Source organism: Camelina sativa, chromosome 3, assembly GCF_030686135.1.
Source record: "Camelina sativa cultivar CO46 ecotype springtype chromosome 3, ASM3068613v1".
In the NCBI taxonomy this organism is placed as follows: domain Eukaryota; kingdom Viridiplantae; phylum Streptophyta; class Magnoliopsida; order Brassicales; family Brassicaceae; genus Camelina; species Camelina sativa.
The window spans coordinates 26,678,838-26,697,783 of NC_141882.1; the positions used below are offsets into that span (position 1 = coordinate 26,678,838).

Consider the following 18,946-nt stretch of genomic DNA (forward strand, 5'->3'; position numbering starts at 1 on the left):
CCAATCAGAAAATTATTTAGGATTTAATTCGGTTCTAACTCCTCATTTACAATATTCTAAGACCATCTTTATGGGTAAGAACTCATGCCAATATTTTTAATATAAATTTAACATATTTTAAAATTTAGGAACTCATTAAGAATTCTTAATTTCTACCTCCTCCAATGGTAAGGTCATTAGAGGTTCTTAAGAATTAGTTTTTTGAAAATGAAGTTTGGTGTATGATGTTTTAAGTGTATGAAATTTGGTGTATTGGAACAAAGTAAATACAAGACACAAGTGAAAAAACTTGCAGAAGAATGCAAAAACATAATCAGACCTGCAGAAAATGCAAAAACAGAATCAGAGAGCATCTTGATGTGTAAGCATGGATGGAAGGAACATCACGGTGTCGTAATGCATCATTTTTAATTCAGCGAGAAAGTGTACAACATTCTCATGTATGCATCATTTCCAATTCATCAATGGTTTGTCTCAACTGGCACAGAACTTGGTTGCCTCTTGTCATAGACTGTCCCAACACCAATTGAACAAAAAATGCAGAAATTGCAGGTCTACTGTCTTGTAAAACCACAGACCACCATTCTACAATAAGATGCTCTAGACCACTCTTGCGCACTGCAATTCTATGCCACTGAGCTGGTTTTGGCTGATTGGTGGCTCCTACAAGCCTCTGATCCAACATCCCTACTGTGAAAATCTTCTGTAATGGTGCTTGCTTTACTTTCCCAGAAATAATCGCCTGAGTGAATAAAAGAAAAACAACAATGATAAGTAACGACAAGAATACAATCACCCACTCTAACGAAGATAATTAACTTAAAATAGAGATATTGCATCAAGATAACTGAAGTCATGAACCATGATTTAATCATCAACATCTAATTCAAGGCATATTGAAAAGGATCTTAGATGAGCCTAACTTGATTCCAATATTCTTCAGCTACTAATGTTTAACAAAAAAATCTCAACTTTAGAACAAAAAGCACAAACCTTTCATGTTCCTCCTCCAACGTGAATGTGCAGATCGGATCCACCGTAATGTGACTGTGACTCTCCGATTTCAAAGACAAAACTTGCAGGTCACATGCACTAGAGTTTCCAGTTGACCTGCCGTCGGTGGAGATGATGAGTTACCATAAACTGAATCACTCTCCTCTGTTTGCGAATAAACATTATATTATAGTTTTAAATTATAACATCTAAAACCAAATCACTATTTTTATAAACCCAAATTAAAATACAATTTTGTTTAATTGTAAAATCTAAATCCTAACAATTCTTTTGTAAACCTAAACTGACAAATAATTTCGTTTAATTGTAAAATATAAACCCTAAACTCTATTTACTCTTTTGTAAACTCAAACCGACATATAATTTTATTTAATTATAAAATCTAAACCCTAAACTCTAACCACTCTTTTGTAAACCCAAACCGACATATAATTTTGTTTAATTGTAAAAACTAAACCCTAACCACTTTTTTGTAAACCCAAACCGACATATGATTTCGTTTAATTGTAAAATCTAAATTCTAATCATTATTTTATAAACCTAAACCAACATAATTTCTTTAATAAAAAATCTACAGAATTGGTTTCTTTAACTTATTTTGTCTTTTTATTTTAATTTTGATTTATTTTATAAATATAACATGACATGACAGTTTGTTATATTTTGATTGGTTAATTAAGAATGAGTGAATAAGAGTGGTTCACCCTTAGGGTTGAACCTAAGAATTTAAAGGTTTGACCAAAAATAAAATAAAAAACATTTTGGATTGTCAAAAATAAATTAAGTTGGGCTTTATGTGGGATTCTTAAAAAGCCCATTTTATGAAAGAGCCCAATGAAAAACCCTAGACTAACCAAACATTTCACTCATCTTCTCTTCCCTTCCGATCTGAGTTTCTCAGGCGAAGATTTTTGTATCACTCTTATTACGGTGATTCTCTCTTGTCCGTCCAATTTCTATAACTTCCTTCTGAGAAGACTTTGTTGATCGGAGATAAAAATGAAGCCAGTAATAGGCACAGTGGTATCGAACAAGATGCAGAAATCGGTGGTCGTAGCCGTCGATAGACTCTTCCACAACAAGCTCTACAACCGCTACGTCAAACGAACTTCCAAATTCATGGCTCACGACGACAAAGACGCCTGCAACATCGGCGATCGAGTAATTCACTCAATTTTGAATTTATGATCTCTCAGCTTTTAGAAAGAAAAATAAAAAATAAAGATTTGGGGTAATGTTGCAGGTGAAATTGGATCCATCGAGGCCACTGAGCAAGAACAAGCATTGGGTTGTTGCAGAGATCATCAAAAAAGCTCGAATCTATTCACCTCAGGCTGCTGCTGCTGCCGTTGCTGCTTCTGCTTCTGCTTCCTCGGCCTCCGTTGCTGACTCTTCTGCTCAGTCTCAGCAGATTCCTCCATCATCCTCTTCTTAAGGTGATTGCTTTTAGTCCTCTGCTACTGAATTTTGCTTACGGAGATGTATCTTATTTGAGCTGCTTTGATGAGAACTAACTTAACATTTTACGGATTCTAGTTGGAAGTATTGCTGTGTGACAATATGCATCTTTCTTGAAACACTTCAGCACTTCATTTCTCGTTATGGTTTTGCCTTATCATCTCATTTTTTTGCCTCTTCTCGCAGATTTGTTAGGAGCAACGTCCATGGAGAAGGGAGAGATGTCTATGAGACAACATAGGCTCTGTACCGATCAATGTATTCCATCATAGTTGATGTTTTTGGACCATGTCTGTTATATTAGGTTTCCTGAGATGATTTTGAGTTATATTGATGGTAATAGATAATCTGGTGAAGGTTGATGAATAACACTGTTAAGAAACTCTTGTCTTCTTTTATGTCATTTTGGCAAAAATTAGTGCATTGCTGACTCAGCAAAAGTGTGATATAGTGATGAGTTGTTATGGAATTCGTCGTTTCGGGCATGGAACAAGCTGGTTTAATGCCTCTTTGGTTCTACAAGTGGCTACACTAACTAATATGACAAACTAAAGATCAATACCTCCTAAAAGATCAGTCATTTCTTTGCTCTTCAACATCTGAGATTATGGGAACCTGTCTTTTTAGTTAAATATCTCTTATAATTTTTTTTTGATAATGAGTCTTGATATCTATCAAGTTACATAGACTTGAGTTTTTCTATAGACAATTTTGTGTTTGCTACCTATCTATTTTAAGATTTGTTTTAGATAAGAGAGGGAAGTAACCAGAGATTGAAGAGAGAAGAAGAAAGAGACAAGAACCAAGTCAAGAAAGCTAATGTTGCTGCAAATTGATATCTGTTGCAGACTGTTGGAGGGCAAGAGGATCCATCTGATCGCAGAATATCAACAACACTAGCTGCTGATGAAGCTGAAGCCAACATTAGAACAGAAACCACCTGCAAAACAAAAATGGTGAAATTCAGATCGAATTCTCTGTTTTTTCTTCCTTAGTAAGCACTAGATATATAATAGCGTTACCCAATCACCAATAGAGATAGCTAGAAGGATCCGTGGCTTTTGAAATTGTTGATCGAGAAGAACAAAATAGATATCGACCATTGCTAATGTCAGATTCCATGGTATAGCTACACACATGATCGTCACTAGGAAGCTGCAGATTTGTTTTTAGGATTGTTAGCCTTAGGGCTCTTATAAGAGAGAATATAGACTATGGGATTAGGAGTTAAATTACCAGAAAGCAGTGAATTGGTAGAAGCGAACACCAATGGTCATGAAGAGAAGAGCGCCAAATGCTAATATCGTTTGCCCTAATCTTAAGGAAAGGCTTGCAGTTGTGCCCACAGAGCCAGGAACCTCAACCATCACCAGCCTTTTTTGCTTGTGTCAGATGTAAGTTAGCGCTTGAATCTAAACCTCGATAAAGATGGAAACTTTTGACATGGGTCTGGAAGATCTTGTGGAGTTTTTAATTAAATCATCTGGGTTTTCGTTTACTGGTGAGGACAAAGAGATGACGATCATGATCATGACGGAGAAGAAGAAGAAGAAGGGAGGAATAAAAAAGTAAGGCAAGTTGCTAGTGTTTCTGGTTCGCACGTTGTTTGTGAGAGTTACGAATGGTGGAAAACAGAAGACTGTTCATGTTAAAAGAGTTGTGGTCTGTATTCATCAGACAAAGCAGAGCAAATGTCGGAGAAAACTGTTATGCAACACTTTTAGTTCCTTCCTTCTTCATTTCTTATATCTCTCTAATTTTTTCTTTATTCTATTTGTTCAATAAGTCGCTGCTTTTTAGACATTTACAAATTACAAGACAAACAGATGTAAAGAATTTTCTAGCTTTCACTTGTAAAGAAGTAAATTTTGCAAATTCTAAAGAATTGATCTGCATATCGTTGGTAGATAGTCTTTAAAGGTAATTTGTTGGAATTTGGAGGAATGAGAAGAGAACAGAAGACAAAGAACAAATAGTCAAATACCAAAAGTAAACCACTATATAATAAAGGTATGTCTCAACTCATGATTAGGTTATTTCAGATGCTAAAGAGTAAGAAGATTGCAAAAACAAAAACAATGCCTTCCATTGCATCATGCTGCATCCATCTCACCGGCTTCAACACTGCACATGATGGAAGAAGATAGCGGCTTAGCAAAGTCAAGATATTAGAGTTAAGAAACGGGGAATCCATAGCGTAGAGATCACACACATTATTTATGACTTGGATTATTCGAAAAACCTTCCAAACACATTCTAAAACTACATACAATATTGTTCTAACATGTTCACAAAATATTGAAATTTTAACATTAAGGTTCCTTCAAAAAGACTCTCTCATGCCAGCACAAAAGGAGCAAACAACCTTTATCTCCAAAAGATAATTCGATATACAAGATAACTTATTAAGTCATAAGCTGAAACATATATTATTGTGAACTCATTCTCATTAACAAGCCTTAAAAGTGATCTTACTATGGCAGAGGAATAAGGAATCAGTATAAATCACACACATTCTTAACGAACCTTTAAAACCCCAATCTAAACTACACACAATCTAGGTTCCTTCAAGAAGACTCTCTATCATACCAGCAAAAAAAAAGAAGCAAATTAGCCTTTGCCTAAGCATAGTCAATATAGTCAACAAATCTCTAGATTCTCATGGGATACATTGGTATATAAGATAACTTCATACACAAATTATATATTCTCATATCAACAAGTGAGCCTAATACATAAGCTAAGCTGTAACTTCTCATGCTTTTTATAAGTATCAACTCATTAGAATGAAACAAGCCTCAAAACCTAGTTAAGAAGTGAATGATGAAAACATCAATATGACCCTGAAAATTTCAGTTTATACTTCTGATCAAACTCAAGTAAGTACCACAACTCGATCCTAGAGTATTAGGCCTCAAACATAATCAACTCAATCAAATCTTGCTAAACTAACAAAATCAGAATCTACGAAGCAGAAACATATCAAAGGGGGAGACAAATATGATAGAATCCGAGAATTTTAGTATCCTGACCTGAAATTTTTAAAGTGAATCCGAGTCTCAGAACTCGATCTTGAGCTCATCCTTGGAATCGGAGAAATAAGAGAGGACGTAAGGAACAGCACGGACGATGACAACCCAGCCGCCGAAAAGAGCAACATGAGTACGGAGCTGCTTCAAGGCCACGGCCTTATCAGGCTTTCGCATGAACATTCCTGGAAACATGGCTGCGATCTTCTTCTTCGTCTTCCTCTCTGATTGTGGTGGAGCTTTTCTAAGATTCTAAAACCCTAACCCTCGATTGATTTGCCCCTTTCTCCTTTTTCACAGTAAGATGTGGGCCGAATTTTGGACCTGAACTGCAACCAAAAAGCCTTTTAGCCAAATTGAGGACGGTTTATTTATTTTGTTGATAATCACTTCAACATTAACATTAAAATATGTATCTTAGTTAAATTAAATTAAATTTGACCAAAAAAAAAAAGAAAGTTAAATTAAATTAAATCAAATGCATATTAAAGGTTCCCAAGAATATAATTAAACTGTCCTAAAAGTGCTATCACATTTTTTCAATAAAATATATTTTATTCTGGAAATACCACAAAACTCAAACTAAACTTTTAAACCTTCAAAATTAAACTTTAAACCTTCAATTTTTTTTTTTAATCTTAAATAACTAACTATAAACCCTAAACCTAAAATACTAAAAAGAAAAGCAATTTATAATTTATAAACCCTTAAAATTCATTTTTAGACTACAAAGTTCTGTAATAATATGTTTTGAAATAACAAAAACCTAGTGTTGGTGTTTTGGAATATTTTAGGGTTTTCTCTTTATTTATTCAATTCGGGTATATTTTTTTTTGTTTTGTTTTCCGATATGAAATTTTAATTGGATTCAGAAAGTTTAAACTGGTCATATGGATGGTGGCTATTTGATATGTATAAGTAATGACAGTACTTTGATATATTTACTTGGATGTATAATTAGCTGAGAGATAAGTAGAGAAGCATCATCACTAAATGTAATACATTAGCATCGGGCTATACACATGTAAGAGTCCTGAATTATGAATTTGATTAGATGAGCCAAAATTGTTCATACGAGTAACGAAAGAACGCCATGAAGCATATATTATTATGGATTGTCAAACAAAATAACCTCACACTTTTAATTAGGAAGTGTTAAAAGCTAAGAAAAGTAAACTAATTAAAATTGTGTAGAATAGATAGTTAATTAAGTCTAGGAGAGATATTAGTTAAAACCAAAAGAGAGAGATAAATGTAAATAATGGTTAAGAAACTTCACATGATAGAGCACTCGCTAGAGTAATCTGATCCGCCACCGTAGTAAGGAGGAGGTTGGCCAGTGTAGCTATCGTGAACGACCCTTTCATCATACCCATTGGGTCGGGACCATCCGTAGTTAGGCTCATTATACCAAGGCGCCGGCTGTCCCATCACCGGCGAATAATAAGGTTGCGCCACCATAACCGCTTTAGAACTTGAAGCTGGTGCTGGTGGTAGTGCTGGTTTGGGCTTCTCTGGTTCTTTAGGCTTTTCAGCTTCTTTGGGCTTCGCAGGCTCTTTCGGCTTCTCGGCGGGAGGTTTGGGTGGATCGATGGTCTCGATGAGCTTAATAGACCCACGTCCTTTGGAACAGAGTTTGTCCATGACTTTCTCAGGACTACAGCAAACCACTTTGATTGTGACTGTGTTGCTTCCTTCATCGAACTTTTGGTCTCTTACTTCTTTTGTGTTCGCAAAGTGCAATCAAAAAGAAAAAGAAAAAACACAGACACAAGTTAATATTATTACTATGAAACATTCCGAACCAAAATATGTAATGAGGTAAAGCTAGCTAGCTGCCAAAAAAAGGAACATACGAGGTATGCTGCAAAGAGCTTTCCTGACTTGTGCGAAATTCTTTTCGGAACTGAGAGGCTCCGTCTTCAATTTCATCCAAGTTACCTGTTTTATTCTCATATGATTTTCTCATTATTTGTAACGATTTTTTTTAAATAAGTGCTAAAGGTTTCAAAAAGACGATCGAAGAAAAGAGGCTAGAGGATAGAGAATAAGGGAGATGAGAGCAGTACCTTCTCCATACCCTTCTGATCGGCCATGGCTTTGCAAAGAGAGAAAACCTAGAGTTGAATTAATTAGCAAAATGAAAAACATGTTAAGGTGTAACTATGCTATATATTTGGAGTCTCATTGAGGCATGCAAGGAAATATAAGTTGAATATTGTACAATTTACTTTTCTCTTAGAATGTATGATATCCATAGCTGTTATTTACGTATATTACGTAGTCATAAACAATGTAAATTTTCTTTTTCTTTTAACTTTCTATACAATTAAAAAACAATCAAATTTGTAAGTTTTTTTTTGGTAGAATCAAAATTGTAAGTTTAGTATTATAAGAATGAAATAATAAAAGGAAAGGAAAAAAAAAAAATGGAAATTCCGGAGTGAGGTGACCTAAGAAGAGGAGATCCTACGGCTGTGAATGTGATGACTCAAACTTATCCTTTTCCATAAGTTTGTAACACGTCCGGATGGGAGTGTAATCCGAGTTATTGTATTTGCAGCACTTAAGTGAAAGAGTAGTGTCTGTGTGTCCAACCGGTCAAGTGTGGAGATCCCCGTGAAGAAAAATAACTATATTTTCTAATGAAAAACTATTTTAATTACAAAATAACTAAATTTTTCCTTAGGTGTTGTGCAAACATAACTTTTTTTTTTCTTTTCAAATTCTAAAATATGTATACTTTTATGTAGATTTACGTGGTTGTTATTAGTGATGAAAACTTTTTGTTTTTTTCTAATAGTGATGAAATTTCATATACTTTCATAAAAACTAATACAACGTTGATAGTTCGACAACTTTCAGAAAATGCATGTTTCCGTAAATTTTAATCTATAATTTATGAAAAATGTCGGATAAAAAATGTTGTTTAGCTTTCGTTTCGCTGATAATGAAACATTAGAGTTTGGGGAAATATTACTTGTTGACGAAACTATCCAAAACCTTAATGTTAAATTTACCATGTTCTTGGGAGAATAGAGGCAATGATAAATGTAAAATCACTTATATATTTGTTATGTTTCACTCTATGGCCATCAATGAATGCTAATTTAAAACTTGGTTATAGGATGTTGTTTTTAACTTTTGGATTTTAGTTTTTAGTTTTAGGTTTTGCTATTAGATATTTGTTTTAAAAATTCCAAAATTAGATCTCCTACATTATAGGAGAATTTATAATCTAAAAACTTGAAATGGGAGATTACAGCAAAAAGGTTTTCCTAAGTTATAAGGAAATAGAAATACTGTAGGTTTTTTGATTGGTATGAAATTAAGTATTGAAATGATAAAATTTGAAATAAATGGGCTGACCTTGTGATATTATATTGATTACTGGAACAGGTCGGAGACTCAGAGAGTGACCTTTTCTCGCTCGTCCATTTAAATTAATTAATGGGAAATGTGTAGAGTTGACATATATTATACTAGTAGCTACTTAATTGATTTGATAATTGTTTGGGCAAAAGTAATCGATTCGTTTAGAGATTACGGAAACATGAAATATATGTTGAATAATTGCTTTTTATTAATCAAGGTATCGAGCTCAAATGCAAGAGTTCAAGGCAAAACAAGTCAATTTAAGAACCCTAGCAATGCTTTGGAATTGAGTCGTGTGGCTGTGTTTTTGGTCTCTTGCTTCGCTTTCGATCTCGTGTCGTATTGTGTTAATATCGCTTCATTTATATAGAGAAGTCCCTTTACCCTAATCCTCATGGGAGTTGGGCTTGAGCCATCGCCTCTACATGAGATAATGTCGTTTTGAATATTCTCCTCAAGAGATAGACTCGAATGTTCTCTTAACGATATTGGTAGCAATATCCTGTTGTGGCCCGTATTGACTCATTGTTTACCATTACGGCATGTTACCGTTACGGCCCATATTGACTCAATGTTCACCGTGACCCAATATTATAGAGAATGCATAATCCTCTATTATTTATAGAATATATCATAATTATAATAGAATTTATCTGTTATAACTTACATGATTAAAATTATGTCTAACAGTTTGCCTGTCTATTTTCTTAGTAAGAATTTAGAGAGTAGTGTAGTCTAAAGGTATTATTTTAATAAAGCATAGTTAATAAAGTTTCATGACCAATTGAATAACGTACCTTACGTATACGCTTCTTTGTGCACCTAGTTTCGATTATGCCATATTAAGGTCTTCGTGGCCTGCTTTTTCCTTTGAAATGGGCTTTAATTTCTGGCCCATTACGAAGTGAAGTTGACAAGTAGTCCATGTGAATTTTTGTTTCCATTTGTCTTTGGTAGTCGTTTCTTTCAAAGGGTTTTCACGGACCCTAGAAGCCATTTTTGTGGCTGTGTCCTTTTAGGAAACCGTTGATAGATCTGCTTCTTTTTAGAAGACCGTTCATAGATCTGCTTCACTCTTTGTTGGATGAGCTTGGGTAAGTTGAATTCGTGTATATGCTTTTGGATTTCAGTAGCTATAATCGCTACTTTTTCAATCTCTGTCGTTAATTCTCCTCTTTGTTTCACATTTGACAGGAGCTTGCCACACCACTTTTCCTCTTTGCTTGTGAAGTTCTTTTTTCTTTGGTAATCTTCAGGTAAATCTCTCAATCTCTCCGTGTCATATCTATGCTTTTCTCCATTTCTCTTAACTCCACAACTCATACTCGGCCATAGTCTTCGAGGTGAGTTGCAGTTCTGGTTTGAGCGTTAAATCGAAGATGACCTCCAGAAACATTCCTCATGATGTCAAGATTCTTATCAACAACCCACCATCGGCTTTAAGGGAGGGCGACATTGTGGAACTTAAAACTACTTACGGCCTATCACCTTCCCTGGTTTTGAGACTTCCGACGTCTTTGGAGAGAGCGTCAGACGCGAAGCCTGATGAGATCGTTATCTACGACAGCTACTTCGCTGCGGGTATGCACGAGGTGGTTCCTTCACTCGTTGCTAAAATGGCTACGCATTTCGCGATTTCACCTGGCCAATTCTATCCATCTGCGTGGAGACTGTTGATCGCTATCCAAGCGTTTGGGGAACTAGAGTCCATTCCCATAGGAGTAGAAGAGGTCCTGTATGTGTACTACCTAATACCATTCAAGGTTGATCCTGGTCGGTATTCAATGCACACGCGAACTGGTCCTACCCTAGCAATGGAACTTGGTTCCAGTGCGAAGAGAACACTTGAAATGAGATGGCGAGAGAGACATGTCTTCATGAAAGTGGGACATGAACCGGGTTTTCCTACCTCTTGGTTTGTTGCAGGTGGGAAATGTTATTCCTACATCTAACCATCTGAATTCATGTGAGACTAACTCGTATTTTACGCTTGTCTTGCATGTGTGTAGGAAAACCCGGACCAAACCTGATCCCGTAGGTAGAGCTGGTGCTTTCAAGGTGTTGAGTCGTCAGCCATCTTATCGCACCGTACAGTTCCTCACTAGCAAATTTGCTTTAGAGAATACTACTATCTGGGGTTAGATAGCCTATTCCATTTGATTTATTGTTGAGTTTCGCTTTTTTGTTTTCAAAGTCGCTGATGTATCTTTTTTCTACTAACTTTATTCTGATTTCTTCCTATACTTGCAGGGTTTAACATGTCGAATAGCCAACCAACTCCCACATCGACTGCCTTTGAGCGTTTCATGACGGCTTCAGGGAAACTAGCAGAAGCCAATCCATGTACATCACTTCAAGCACCAACTGACCCTGGAGATGACGTTCAGTGCCTAGGAGATCGCCCTGCGAATAAACGTAAGGCTCGCTGTGACACTACAACTTCATCGGAGGCGAGAAGGTCAAGGACGGATTCTACTGTTGCGGTTGTACCTCCTTCTAATGGGTCAATGATCAACCCTGACGCTTCATGGGTTGCCGAAGAGCTGAAGTCAAAGATTCTCGCCCATGACTTTGAATCGTTAGCCAACGTTGGGATTGCCCCCACTGTTGATGAAGCCTTCTTTGACCTTCTCAAGGTACCTTAGTTATTAGCATGTCAAATTATGACATTAGGCCTCCCGTTTTGACGTTTTTGCCTCCTTTTCCTTAACCGTTCCAGTGTTTTCTCTTTTTTTTTTTAAAGGCGATGTCATCACTTCACCTTGTTGAGAAAAAGCTTTCCTCTGAACATCAAATCAATGAGAGACTGAAGCGTGAGTTGAGTAATGAGAAATCAAAAACTGCTTTGGCTCATGAGACCATTGCCTTCAAGAACCGTGACATCGCTACTTTGGAGGCCAAATTGGTTGAACGCGACCATGCCACGACTGATCTCAAAGCCGACAACTAGAGATCGCTAGGTGAAAAGGGAGTGCTTCAAGACGAGATTGCTTCTCTCAAGAAGCGAATTGAGGTCCTAAAGTATGAGCTGGATTTTTACTTGAACGAGGCAACAATCATAGCTCGATGGGAGGCATTGCGTGAATGCCTGCTTGGAGAGCACAAGAAATGGGATTTACATGAAGTGGAAATGCAGTACCAAACCGTCATGCGGAGTCAACCTCTGTTTAAGGGGATGCCTCCTCCTACCTTTGGGGATTCCCTTGCTCAGATCGGGGCTCAAGAGCAGGTTGACTCAAGGCTAGATGAATCAGAGCCCATTGCACCATGATCGATGATTTCCTTCCCTTGCTATGACTTATTTAGCTTTTGTCTTTCAGTTCCAGTAGAACATTGTTGAACTTAGCGTCTTGTGGTGATTTGCATTTCATGAACACTAAATCCCTTGTCGGTGTTTTGTGTGTTATTAAATAAATTCCAAGTTGTAACCATTCGCAATGACACCGTGTTGCCTTGAAGTAACGTTTTTCTTGAAGTTGACCTTTTTTTTTTTTTTTTTTGGTTCACACCAACTACAAAAGGATGATGCTGTTGCAACCAAGTTACTTGAATTGGCAAATGAGATACATATTGGTTCCACATTGGCTCCAATTTCTCTGTTTAGCCTTATTCAGTTAGCACATTGGCCTCACATCGGCTTTTTAAACGATAAAGTTATCGTAAGTTACCTGAATCGGCTACGACTTGAATTCACATTGGCTCCAATAATTTGAATCGGATACACGGTTGACTCGGTGTTGGTCTAATATGTCATCTGTCCACACCCACCTTATTAATTTGGACGCACTTTGACTCCTGGTTGGCTCTAAGACACCAATTTTTTCTTAACCAATTTCATGAATTGGATGTACGTTGACTACGTATTTGCTTTAAAACGCCAATTTGGCTTTAACTAATTTCATGAATTGGCTGCACACTCACTATGCATTGGTTTTGAATAGACAATGTGGCTTTAACCAATTACATGAATTGGTTACACATTGAGTCTAAATCGGTTTTAAAATAACAATGTGGTTCCTAAACAATCTTTTAAATTGGCTACAAACTGATTCTACATTGGCTTTTAAATAGACAATGTGGTCTCTAACCAACTACATGAATTGGCTCCAATTACATGAATTGGCTTTTACATAGACAATGTGGTCCCTAACCAACTACATGAATTGGCTACACATTGACTTTACATTGGCTTTTAAATAGACAACGTGGTCTCTAACCAATTACGTGAATTGGCTCCAATTACATGAATTGGCTTTTAAATAGACAACGTAGTCTCTAACCAATTACGTGAATTGGTTCCAATTACATGAATTGGCTTTTTGTAGAAACTAGAGAAGGGTTTAGGGGAAAACTCTTTATTATTATGTTGTCTTTCTTAATCAATGATACAAGGGTTTATATAACACTAGGTCTTAGGGTTTATAACAATATTAGGGTTTATAATAACTGACATAACAAAGCCCAACATGGACTGTCGGCCCATACACCAATACTCCCCCGCACGACAAACGTGGGGCGCAAAACGCAAACTTTGCAATAGAAAAGCGGAACATGTATGTCGTGGACACTTGTCAAGTACAGACAAATCATGTCAACAAACTCCTCCAGGCATAAACTTTAATCTTAAAAATAGGGGTGGAACTTTAACTCGTCTTCGGTCTTCGGTAAAAGGGAATAACAACATCCCGTGGGTGCAAATCCTACAATCTCCACAAATAATTGTCCTAATCTTGGACAGTCCACAAATCGGACTAAAAAGATATTGACCTAAAACATGAGCGTTCCAAACAACTCCCCCGTAATGGTAAAACTATTACCAAATAAAAACTTAGAAAAATCATAACCAAACCCATGTAAACCATGAACCCTAGAACCCTAGAACCATCATCAATTGTTTAAATAAAAGTAAACCCCAATTAAATATTGCAATAAAATAAGACCCAAAACTAGTAAAAAAAACCTATGGCAATACTCATAAGCACCAACCCAAAATTTTGATTAACTAAAGAAACAATAATAAACTAAAACCATGCATGTGTATGTCAAACCACACATCAACGTTGCTTCAGGTCATCTTCGTCGGGTTCGTCTTTATCACCACCATCGTCTTCACATCCCATGATCATTGGGATCACAAGAACACTAACGCGGAAGCTTTAATTTTGATCCACAAGAATCGTCTGCTCTGATACCATGTAGAAACTAGAGAAGGGTTTAGGGGAAAACTCTTTATTATTATGTTGTCTTTCTTAATCAATGATACAAGAGTTTATATAACACTAGATCTTAGGGTTTATAACAATATTAGGGTTTATATGACATAACAAAGCCCAACATGGACTGTCGGCCCACACACCAATACTTTTACATAGACAATGTGGTTCTTAATCAATTTCTTAAATTGGCTCCAGTTACATGAATTGGCTTTTACATGGACAATGTGGTTAATAACCAATTTCTTGAATTGGTTACACATTGTTCTCACATTGGTTCTAAAAATAACGATTGGCCATAGCAATTTCAGGGTTCGTGACTCAATTAAAGCGTTTCATAGCTCATTTTCTTTGTTAGCAAGTGTTTTGCTGTCAAGTTTGCTAATTTTGGATCAGACCATCAGGTGGATTCCAGATTTATTACAATCCTATAAGGATGTCTCGCTAATAGGCAGTTGTAACGAATGTTTCCCGTTTCAGGTGATTACCCAGATTCTGCAAAGAGCCTATTGTTCATGTATTCATGTATTAATGACTTCAATGCCCAATGTGTTAAAAAGCAGGTCACATAGACCAAAACTCAGTTTTATTAAAACCATTGTCTATAACTTGAGACATGTAGTGTTGATCCTTTGGAGAGCCACAAACACCAAAAATAAATAATCAAAAACCAAGAACCCAAATCGTTAAAAGTAGTATTTCTTCAGATGCAGGGCATTCCAGCTATTGGGAAAAGTTTTTCATTTGTTGTCTTGCAACTTATAAGCTCCTAATCCACAAACTTCAATGAATTTGTAAGGACCTTCCCAAGTGGGGCCGAGTTTCCCAGCTCCTTGTTCCATTGTATTTTGAAAGGTACGTCGCAAGACCCAGTCTCCTACTTGGAATGTCTGTGTCCTGACATTTTTGTTGTAGCTTCTGGCCACTTCCTGTTGATAACACCAATTTTGGATTTTTGCTGCTTCTCGTTTCTCGTCTAGTAGATCGAGTCCAAGACTCATCAACTCTTCGTTTTCCTGTAAGTTAGGGTGTTCAGTCCTTACCGTTTTCACGCTTATTTCGTAGGGTATTACCGCTTCTATCCCATACACAAGTGAAAACGGTGTTTCACCGGTTGATGACTTAGTGGTGGTGCGGTAAGCCCATAACACGCCTGGAAGCTCTTCTACCCAATTTCCTTTAGCCTTTTGAAGGCGTTTCTTCAACAGTTGCACAATTGTTTTGTTTGAAGATTCCGTTTGACCATTGGATTGCGGATGCCTTGGCGTTGCGAAGCTTAGTTTTATGCCCCAATCTTCACAGAATTCCTTCACCTTGTTACATGAAAGTTGGGGTCCGTTGTCAGTGACAATTTCATAAGGCACTCCAAATTTGCATATAACATTCTTCCATATAAAGCTTTTGACTTCCTCTGCTTTGACTTGGCTAAACGCCTCTGCTTCTACCCACTTTGTGAAGTAATCAGTTACTGCCAATAGAAAAACTTTTTGAGCTGGTGTCGTTGGCAGTTTCCCGAATATGTTCATGCCCCACTTCATGAATGGCCACGGAGAACTAATTGTCTTCAAGTTTTTTGGTGGTATTCTCGAGATATTAGCAAAAATTTGATATTTGTTACAGTGGCGAACGAATCGTACGACATCCTCGCTCATCGTAGTCCAGTAATATCCAGCTCTTTTGGCTCTAAGCACTAGGCTTCGTGCGCCTGAGTGGTTTCCACATTCTCCTAAATGCAATTCTGCCAAAACTGTTTGAGCTTCAACCGTCGTAATACACTTCAAGTAGGGGTCAGAAAATGACCTACGGTAAAGTTGTCCTCCGCTGAGAATAAATCGTGCAGCTTGCTGCTTGATCTTTCTGCATTCAGCATGATGCATTGGCAGCATGCCATCTCGAAGATAGTTGAGGATTGGAGTCATCCAATTCACCGTTTCACCGACTGTCATGACATGAGACTTTTGCGGTTCCACTACTTGGTTAGTCGCTGGCCATTGTACGATCAGTAGTGGTACACTGACTGAGGTGTCCGTTTTCAGTGTGGATCCAAGGTTGGCGAGTGCATCTGCATGATTGTTTTCCTCCCTTCGGATCTGATTAATCTTGCAGCTATTAAACTCTCTGATAAGTTCCTTCGTCACACTCAAATATCTAGCCATACTAGAATCATTGGCTTGATAATCCCCTTGGGTTTGATTGACAATTAGCTGTGAGTCGCTGAAAACTTCTAAGTTCTAAGCTCCAAATTCTCGAGCCAATGTTAGACCCGCTATCAGTGCCTCATACTCTGCTTCATTGTTCGTGGCTCTGAAATTGCATATGACAGCTCTTGAAGCTATCTCACCCATAGGAGACATAAGAACCAAGCCGAGGCCAGTTCCTCAAATATTGCTAGAACCGTCGACATAGAGCTTCCATTCGCCGTTTCTTGCCCCTTCATGGAGCATTTTCACTTCTTCTATCACTTCTGGGATCATGTTTGGTGCAAACACTCCGACAAAATCGGCCAATACTTGAGATTTGATAGCTGTGGTTGGTCTATATATAACGTCATACTCTCCAAGTTTGACTGCCTACTTAGCCAATCTCCCTGACACCTCTGGCTTGTGGAGCACTGCCTTGATGGGTGATGAGGTTACTAACACAATAGGGTGAGCTTGGAAGTATGGACGCAGCTTCCTCGCCGCTGTTATTAATGCAAGCGCTAGCTTTTCCAGGTGGTTGTAACTTGTTTCGGCTTCTAAGAGAGACTTGCTCACATAGTACACAAGATATTGTTTGTTTTCTTCTTCACGTATGAAGACTCCACTGACTGCATGTTCTGACACAGCAAGATACAGCAATAACACTTCTCCGTCCTCAGCTTTTGACAAAACCGGAGGCGAAGTAAGATATTCCTTAAAATGTTTCAGTGCTTCTTCGCATTTGTCATCCAATATGAAATCTTTCAGCTTTGGCTTTCGTAAAGCTGCAAAGAATGGATGAGACCTATCGGAGAGTCTCGAGATAAATCTGCTGAGTGCAGCCATCCTGCCAGTTAGTTTCTGCACTTCCTTCACGTTTCTTGGTGGAGTAATACCCTAAATTGCTCTTATTTGGTCTGGATTGGCTTTAATTCCTCGATATGTGACAATATACCCAAGGAACTTGCCTGAACTGATACCAAAAGAATACTTTGACGGGTTTAGCTTCATCTTATATTTGCGTAACGTGGTGAATGCTTGATGTAGGTTCACAATGTGGTCTTCTGCCGCCAGTGACTTCACAAGCATATCATCGATATAAACCTTCATAGTTTGACCAATTTGGCTAGCAAACATCATATTCACCAAATTCTGGTAAGTGGACCCAACGTTTTTCAAACCAAATGGCATCACTTTATAGCAATATATGCCTTGTGTAGTCATGAATGATGTTTTTTTCTGGTCATCTGGATGCATTAGGATTTGATTGTAGCCGCTGAAAGCGTCCAGGAAACTCATCAGTTGATGTCCAGCAGTAGCATCTACGAGTTTGTCAATGTGAGGTAATGGGAATGGATCTTTAGGACATGCCTTATTTAGATCAGTGAAATCTATACAGACCCGCCACTTTCCATTTTTCTTTCGAACGACCACCACATAGGCTAGGCAATCCGGATAGCTTACTTCGCGTATGAATCCTGCATCCAGAAGATTCTTGACCTCTTTGTTAATTATCGAGTCGCGTTCAGGTGCAAACTTCTTTCGTTTTTGTCTAACTGGTGGGTGATCTGGATCTACTTCAAGTCGATGCATGATGACATTTGGGTCAATTCCAGGCATATCAGCCTGTGTCCAAGCAAAGCAGTCCGCGTTTGATCTTAGAAAGTCGATTAGTCTTTTCTGTATATCTATTGGGAGTTTCGAACCCACGTTTACCCGCTTGTCAGGATCGTCTTCGAGTAGTGGTATCTCATCCAGTTGTTCCACCTCTGGTTCTTCCCCATGAGGTACTTGCGGTGGCTTCTGTAATTGCTATAATTGTTGACCTTTACCCTTTAAGGTAGTCTGATAACATGAGCGTGAACTCTCTTGTTCCGCTGCTATCTCTTTCACTCCCCATGGTTTGGGAAATTTGATAATCTGGTGTAGAGTCGATGGGACAGCACCCATGTCGTGAATCCAAGGGCGCCCCATAATAGCATTGTAAGCCGAAGCACAATCCACTACCAAAAACTTCGTGTGTTTGTTGACTCCCTCAGCATACACTGGAAGTATCACTTCACCAATACTCTGTTTGACCTTGCCGCTGAATTCCACTAATGGGATAGATTTTCGTGTCAATCCTCCTTCGTCGAGACCCAACTCTTTATATGCTTGCATATAAAGGATGTTGGTTGAGCTTCCATTGTCGATTAATATCCTCTTCATTAAGCAGTTAGCCACTGTCAATTGTATGACTAATGCATCATGATGCGGGGTTGATACGCTGCTCTCACTCATTGCAAAAGCTATTGTGCACGGTGGCATGTCGCCTTGCGTAGCTTGCCCTTTGCTTTGAGAGTTTTTGACAGCTCTGGTGTTTCTTTTTGCAGCTGAATGTATTATCCCGCTTATTTCTGATCGTCCAAAGATAACATTGATAACCCGATCATGTTTTGGAGGCGAAACCGGACTGTTGGCAATTGCGACTTGTTTGTTGTTTTCACCATCCAATCGATTTCGGGTTTTGTCAGACAAGTATTCTCTCAAGTATCCTTTTTTCAACAGCTCATTCACTTCCATCCTCAAACTGATGCAATCTTCTGTCATGTGGCCTTGATCATTGTGGAATTCACACCACTTTTAGGTGTCACGCTTGTTGTCAGGTGCCTTCATCTTTGGAGGCCATCTCACGGTT

General features: G+C 37.8%; 6 protein-coding genes and 1 long non-coding RNA gene across 7 annotated transcripts; 2 read left to right on the forward strand and 5 right to left on the reverse strand.

Annotated features, from left to right (window-relative positions):
* Positions 1 to 280: 280 nt before the first annotated feature.
* LOC104777852 (uncharacterized) lies at positions 281 to 1,195 on the reverse strand. Its single transcript, XR_766337.3, has 2 exons — positions 994 to 1,195; positions 281 to 742 (listed from the first exon to the last, which is right to left on the reverse strand). It is a non-coding gene; the product is annotated as an uncharacterized LOC104777852 (long non-coding RNA).
* Positions 1,196 to 1,847: 652 nt separating this feature from the next.
* On the forward strand, positions 1,848 to 2,918 carry LOC104777853 (uncharacterized). Its single transcript, XM_010502179.3, has 3 exons — positions 1,848 to 2,175; positions 2,258 to 2,450; positions 2,659 to 2,918. Exons 1-2 carry the CDS (start codon positions 2,014 to 2,016, stop codon positions 2,447 to 2,449), a joined length of 354 nt encoding a protein of 117 aa, XP_010500481.1. The 5' UTR covers positions 1,848 to 2,013; the 3' UTR covers position 2,450; positions 2,659 to 2,918.
* A 174-nt stretch (positions 2,919 to 3,092) lies between these two features.
* On the reverse strand, positions 3,093 to 4,188 carry LOC104777854 (CASP-like protein 5C3). The gene is made up of 3 exons (XM_010502180.3): positions 3,709 to 4,188; positions 3,495 to 3,627; positions 3,093 to 3,412 (listed from the first exon to the last, which is right to left on the reverse strand). The coding sequence occupies exons 1-3, from the start codon at positions 3,837 to 3,839 to the stop codon at positions 3,218 to 3,220; spliced, it is 459 nt and encodes a 152-aa protein (XP_010500482.1). The 5' UTR covers positions 3,840 to 4,188; the 3' UTR covers positions 3,093 to 3,217.
* A 257-nt stretch (positions 4,189 to 4,445) lies between these two features.
* LOC104777855 (mitochondrial import receptor subunit TOM6 homolog) lies at positions 4,446 to 5,776 on the reverse strand. The gene is made up of 2 exons (XM_019243900.2): positions 5,505 to 5,776; positions 4,446 to 4,596 (listed from the first exon to the last, which is right to left on the reverse strand). The coding sequence occupies exon 1, from the start codon at positions 5,694 to 5,696 to the stop codon at positions 5,532 to 5,534; it is 165 nt and encodes a 54-aa protein (XP_019099445.1). The 5' UTR covers positions 5,697 to 5,776; the 3' UTR covers positions 4,446 to 4,596; positions 5,505 to 5,531.
* Positions 5,777 to 6,727: 951 nt separating this feature from the next.
* Positions 6,728 to 7,597, reverse strand: LOC104779240 (uncharacterized). Its single transcript, XM_010503608.2, has 3 exons — positions 7,571 to 7,597; positions 7,358 to 7,442; positions 6,728 to 7,222 (listed from the first exon to the last, which is right to left on the reverse strand). The coding sequence occupies exons 1-3, from the start codon at positions 7,595 to 7,597 to the stop codon at positions 6,777 to 6,779; spliced, it is 558 nt and encodes a 185-aa protein (XP_010501910.1). The 3' UTR covers positions 6,728 to 6,776.
* A 3,024-nt stretch (positions 7,598 to 10,621) lies between these two features.
* LOC104777856 (uncharacterized) lies at positions 10,622 to 12,351 on the forward strand. Its single transcript, XM_019242271.2, has 3 exons — positions 10,622 to 11,013; positions 11,127 to 11,512; positions 11,620 to 12,351. The coding sequence occupies exons 1-3, from the start codon at positions 10,767 to 10,769 to the stop codon at positions 11,824 to 11,826; spliced, it is 840 nt and encodes a 279-aa protein (XP_019097816.2). The 5' UTR covers positions 10,622 to 10,766; the 3' UTR covers positions 11,827 to 12,351.
* A 4,815-nt stretch (positions 12,352 to 17,166) lies between these two features.
* Positions 17,167 to 18,858, reverse strand: LOC147947732 (uncharacterized). Its single transcript, XM_087507423.1, has 2 exons — positions 18,163 to 18,858; positions 17,167 to 18,081 (listed from the first exon to the last, which is right to left on the reverse strand). The coding sequence occupies exons 1-2, from the start codon at positions 18,856 to 18,858 to the stop codon at positions 17,167 to 17,169; spliced, it is 1,611 nt and encodes a 536-aa protein (XP_087363549.1).
* Positions 18,859 to 18,946: the final 88 nt, after the last annotated feature.

Excerpts from the sequence above, each read along its gene's own strand:
- LOC104777853 (XM_010502179.3), top strand. The coding sequence starts at position 2,014 with ATGAAGCCAGTAATAGGCACAGTGGTATCGAACAAGATGCAGAAATCG. Across the intron at positions 2,176-2,257 it reads CCTGCAACATCGGCGATCGA|GTGAAATTGGATCCATCGAG; the intron begins GTAATTCACTCA and ends GTAATGTTGCAG.
- LOC104777854 (XM_010502180.3), bottom strand. The coding sequence starts at position 3,839 with ATGGTTGAGGTTCCTGGCTCTGTGGGCACAACTGCAAGCCTTTCCTTA. Across the intron at positions 3,628-3,708 it reads TACCAATTCACTGCTTTCTG|CTTCCTAGTGACGATCATGT; the intron begins GTAATTTAACTC and ends ACAAATCTGCAG. Across the intron at positions 3,413-3,494 it reads CTATCTCTATTGGTGATTGG|GTGGTTTCTGTTCTAATGTT; the intron begins GTAACGCTATTA and ends TTTGTTTTGCAG.
- LOC104777855 (XM_019243900.2), bottom strand. The coding sequence starts at position 5,696 with ATGTTTCCAGGAATGTTCATGCGAAAGCCTGATAAGGCCGTGGCCTTG.
- LOC104779240 (XM_010503608.2), bottom strand. The coding sequence starts at position 7,597 with ATGGCCGATCAGAAGGGTATGGAGAAG. Across the intron at positions 7,443-7,570 it reads ATCAGAAGGGTATGGAGAAG|GTAACTTGGATGAAATTGAA; the intron begins GTACTGCTCTCA and ends AGAATAAAACAG. Across the intron at positions 7,223-7,357 it reads AGCTCTTTGCAGCATACCTC|AAGTAAGAGACCAAAAGTTC; the intron begins GTATGTTCCTTT and ends CGAACACAAAAG.
- LOC104777856 (XM_019242271.2), top strand. The coding sequence starts at position 10,767 with ATGAACCGGGTTTTCCTACCTCTTGGTTTGTTGCAGGTGGGAAATGTT. Across the intron at positions 11,014-11,126 it reads AGAGAATACTACTATCTGGG|GGTTTAACATGTCGAATAGC; the intron begins GTTAGATAGCCT and ends CTATACTTGCAG. Across the intron at positions 11,513-11,619 it reads CCTTCTTTGACCTTCTCAAG|GCGATGTCATCACTTCACCT; the intron begins GTACCTTAGTTA and ends TTTTTTTTAAAG.
- LOC147947732 (XM_087507423.1), bottom strand. The coding sequence starts at position 18,858 with ATGACAGAAGATTGCATCAGTTTGAGGATGGAAGTGAATGAGCTGTTG. Across the intron at positions 18,082-18,162 it reads AATTTCCCAAACCATGGGGA|CAATTACAGAAGCCACCGCA; the intron begins GTGAAAGAGATA and ends CAACAATTATAG.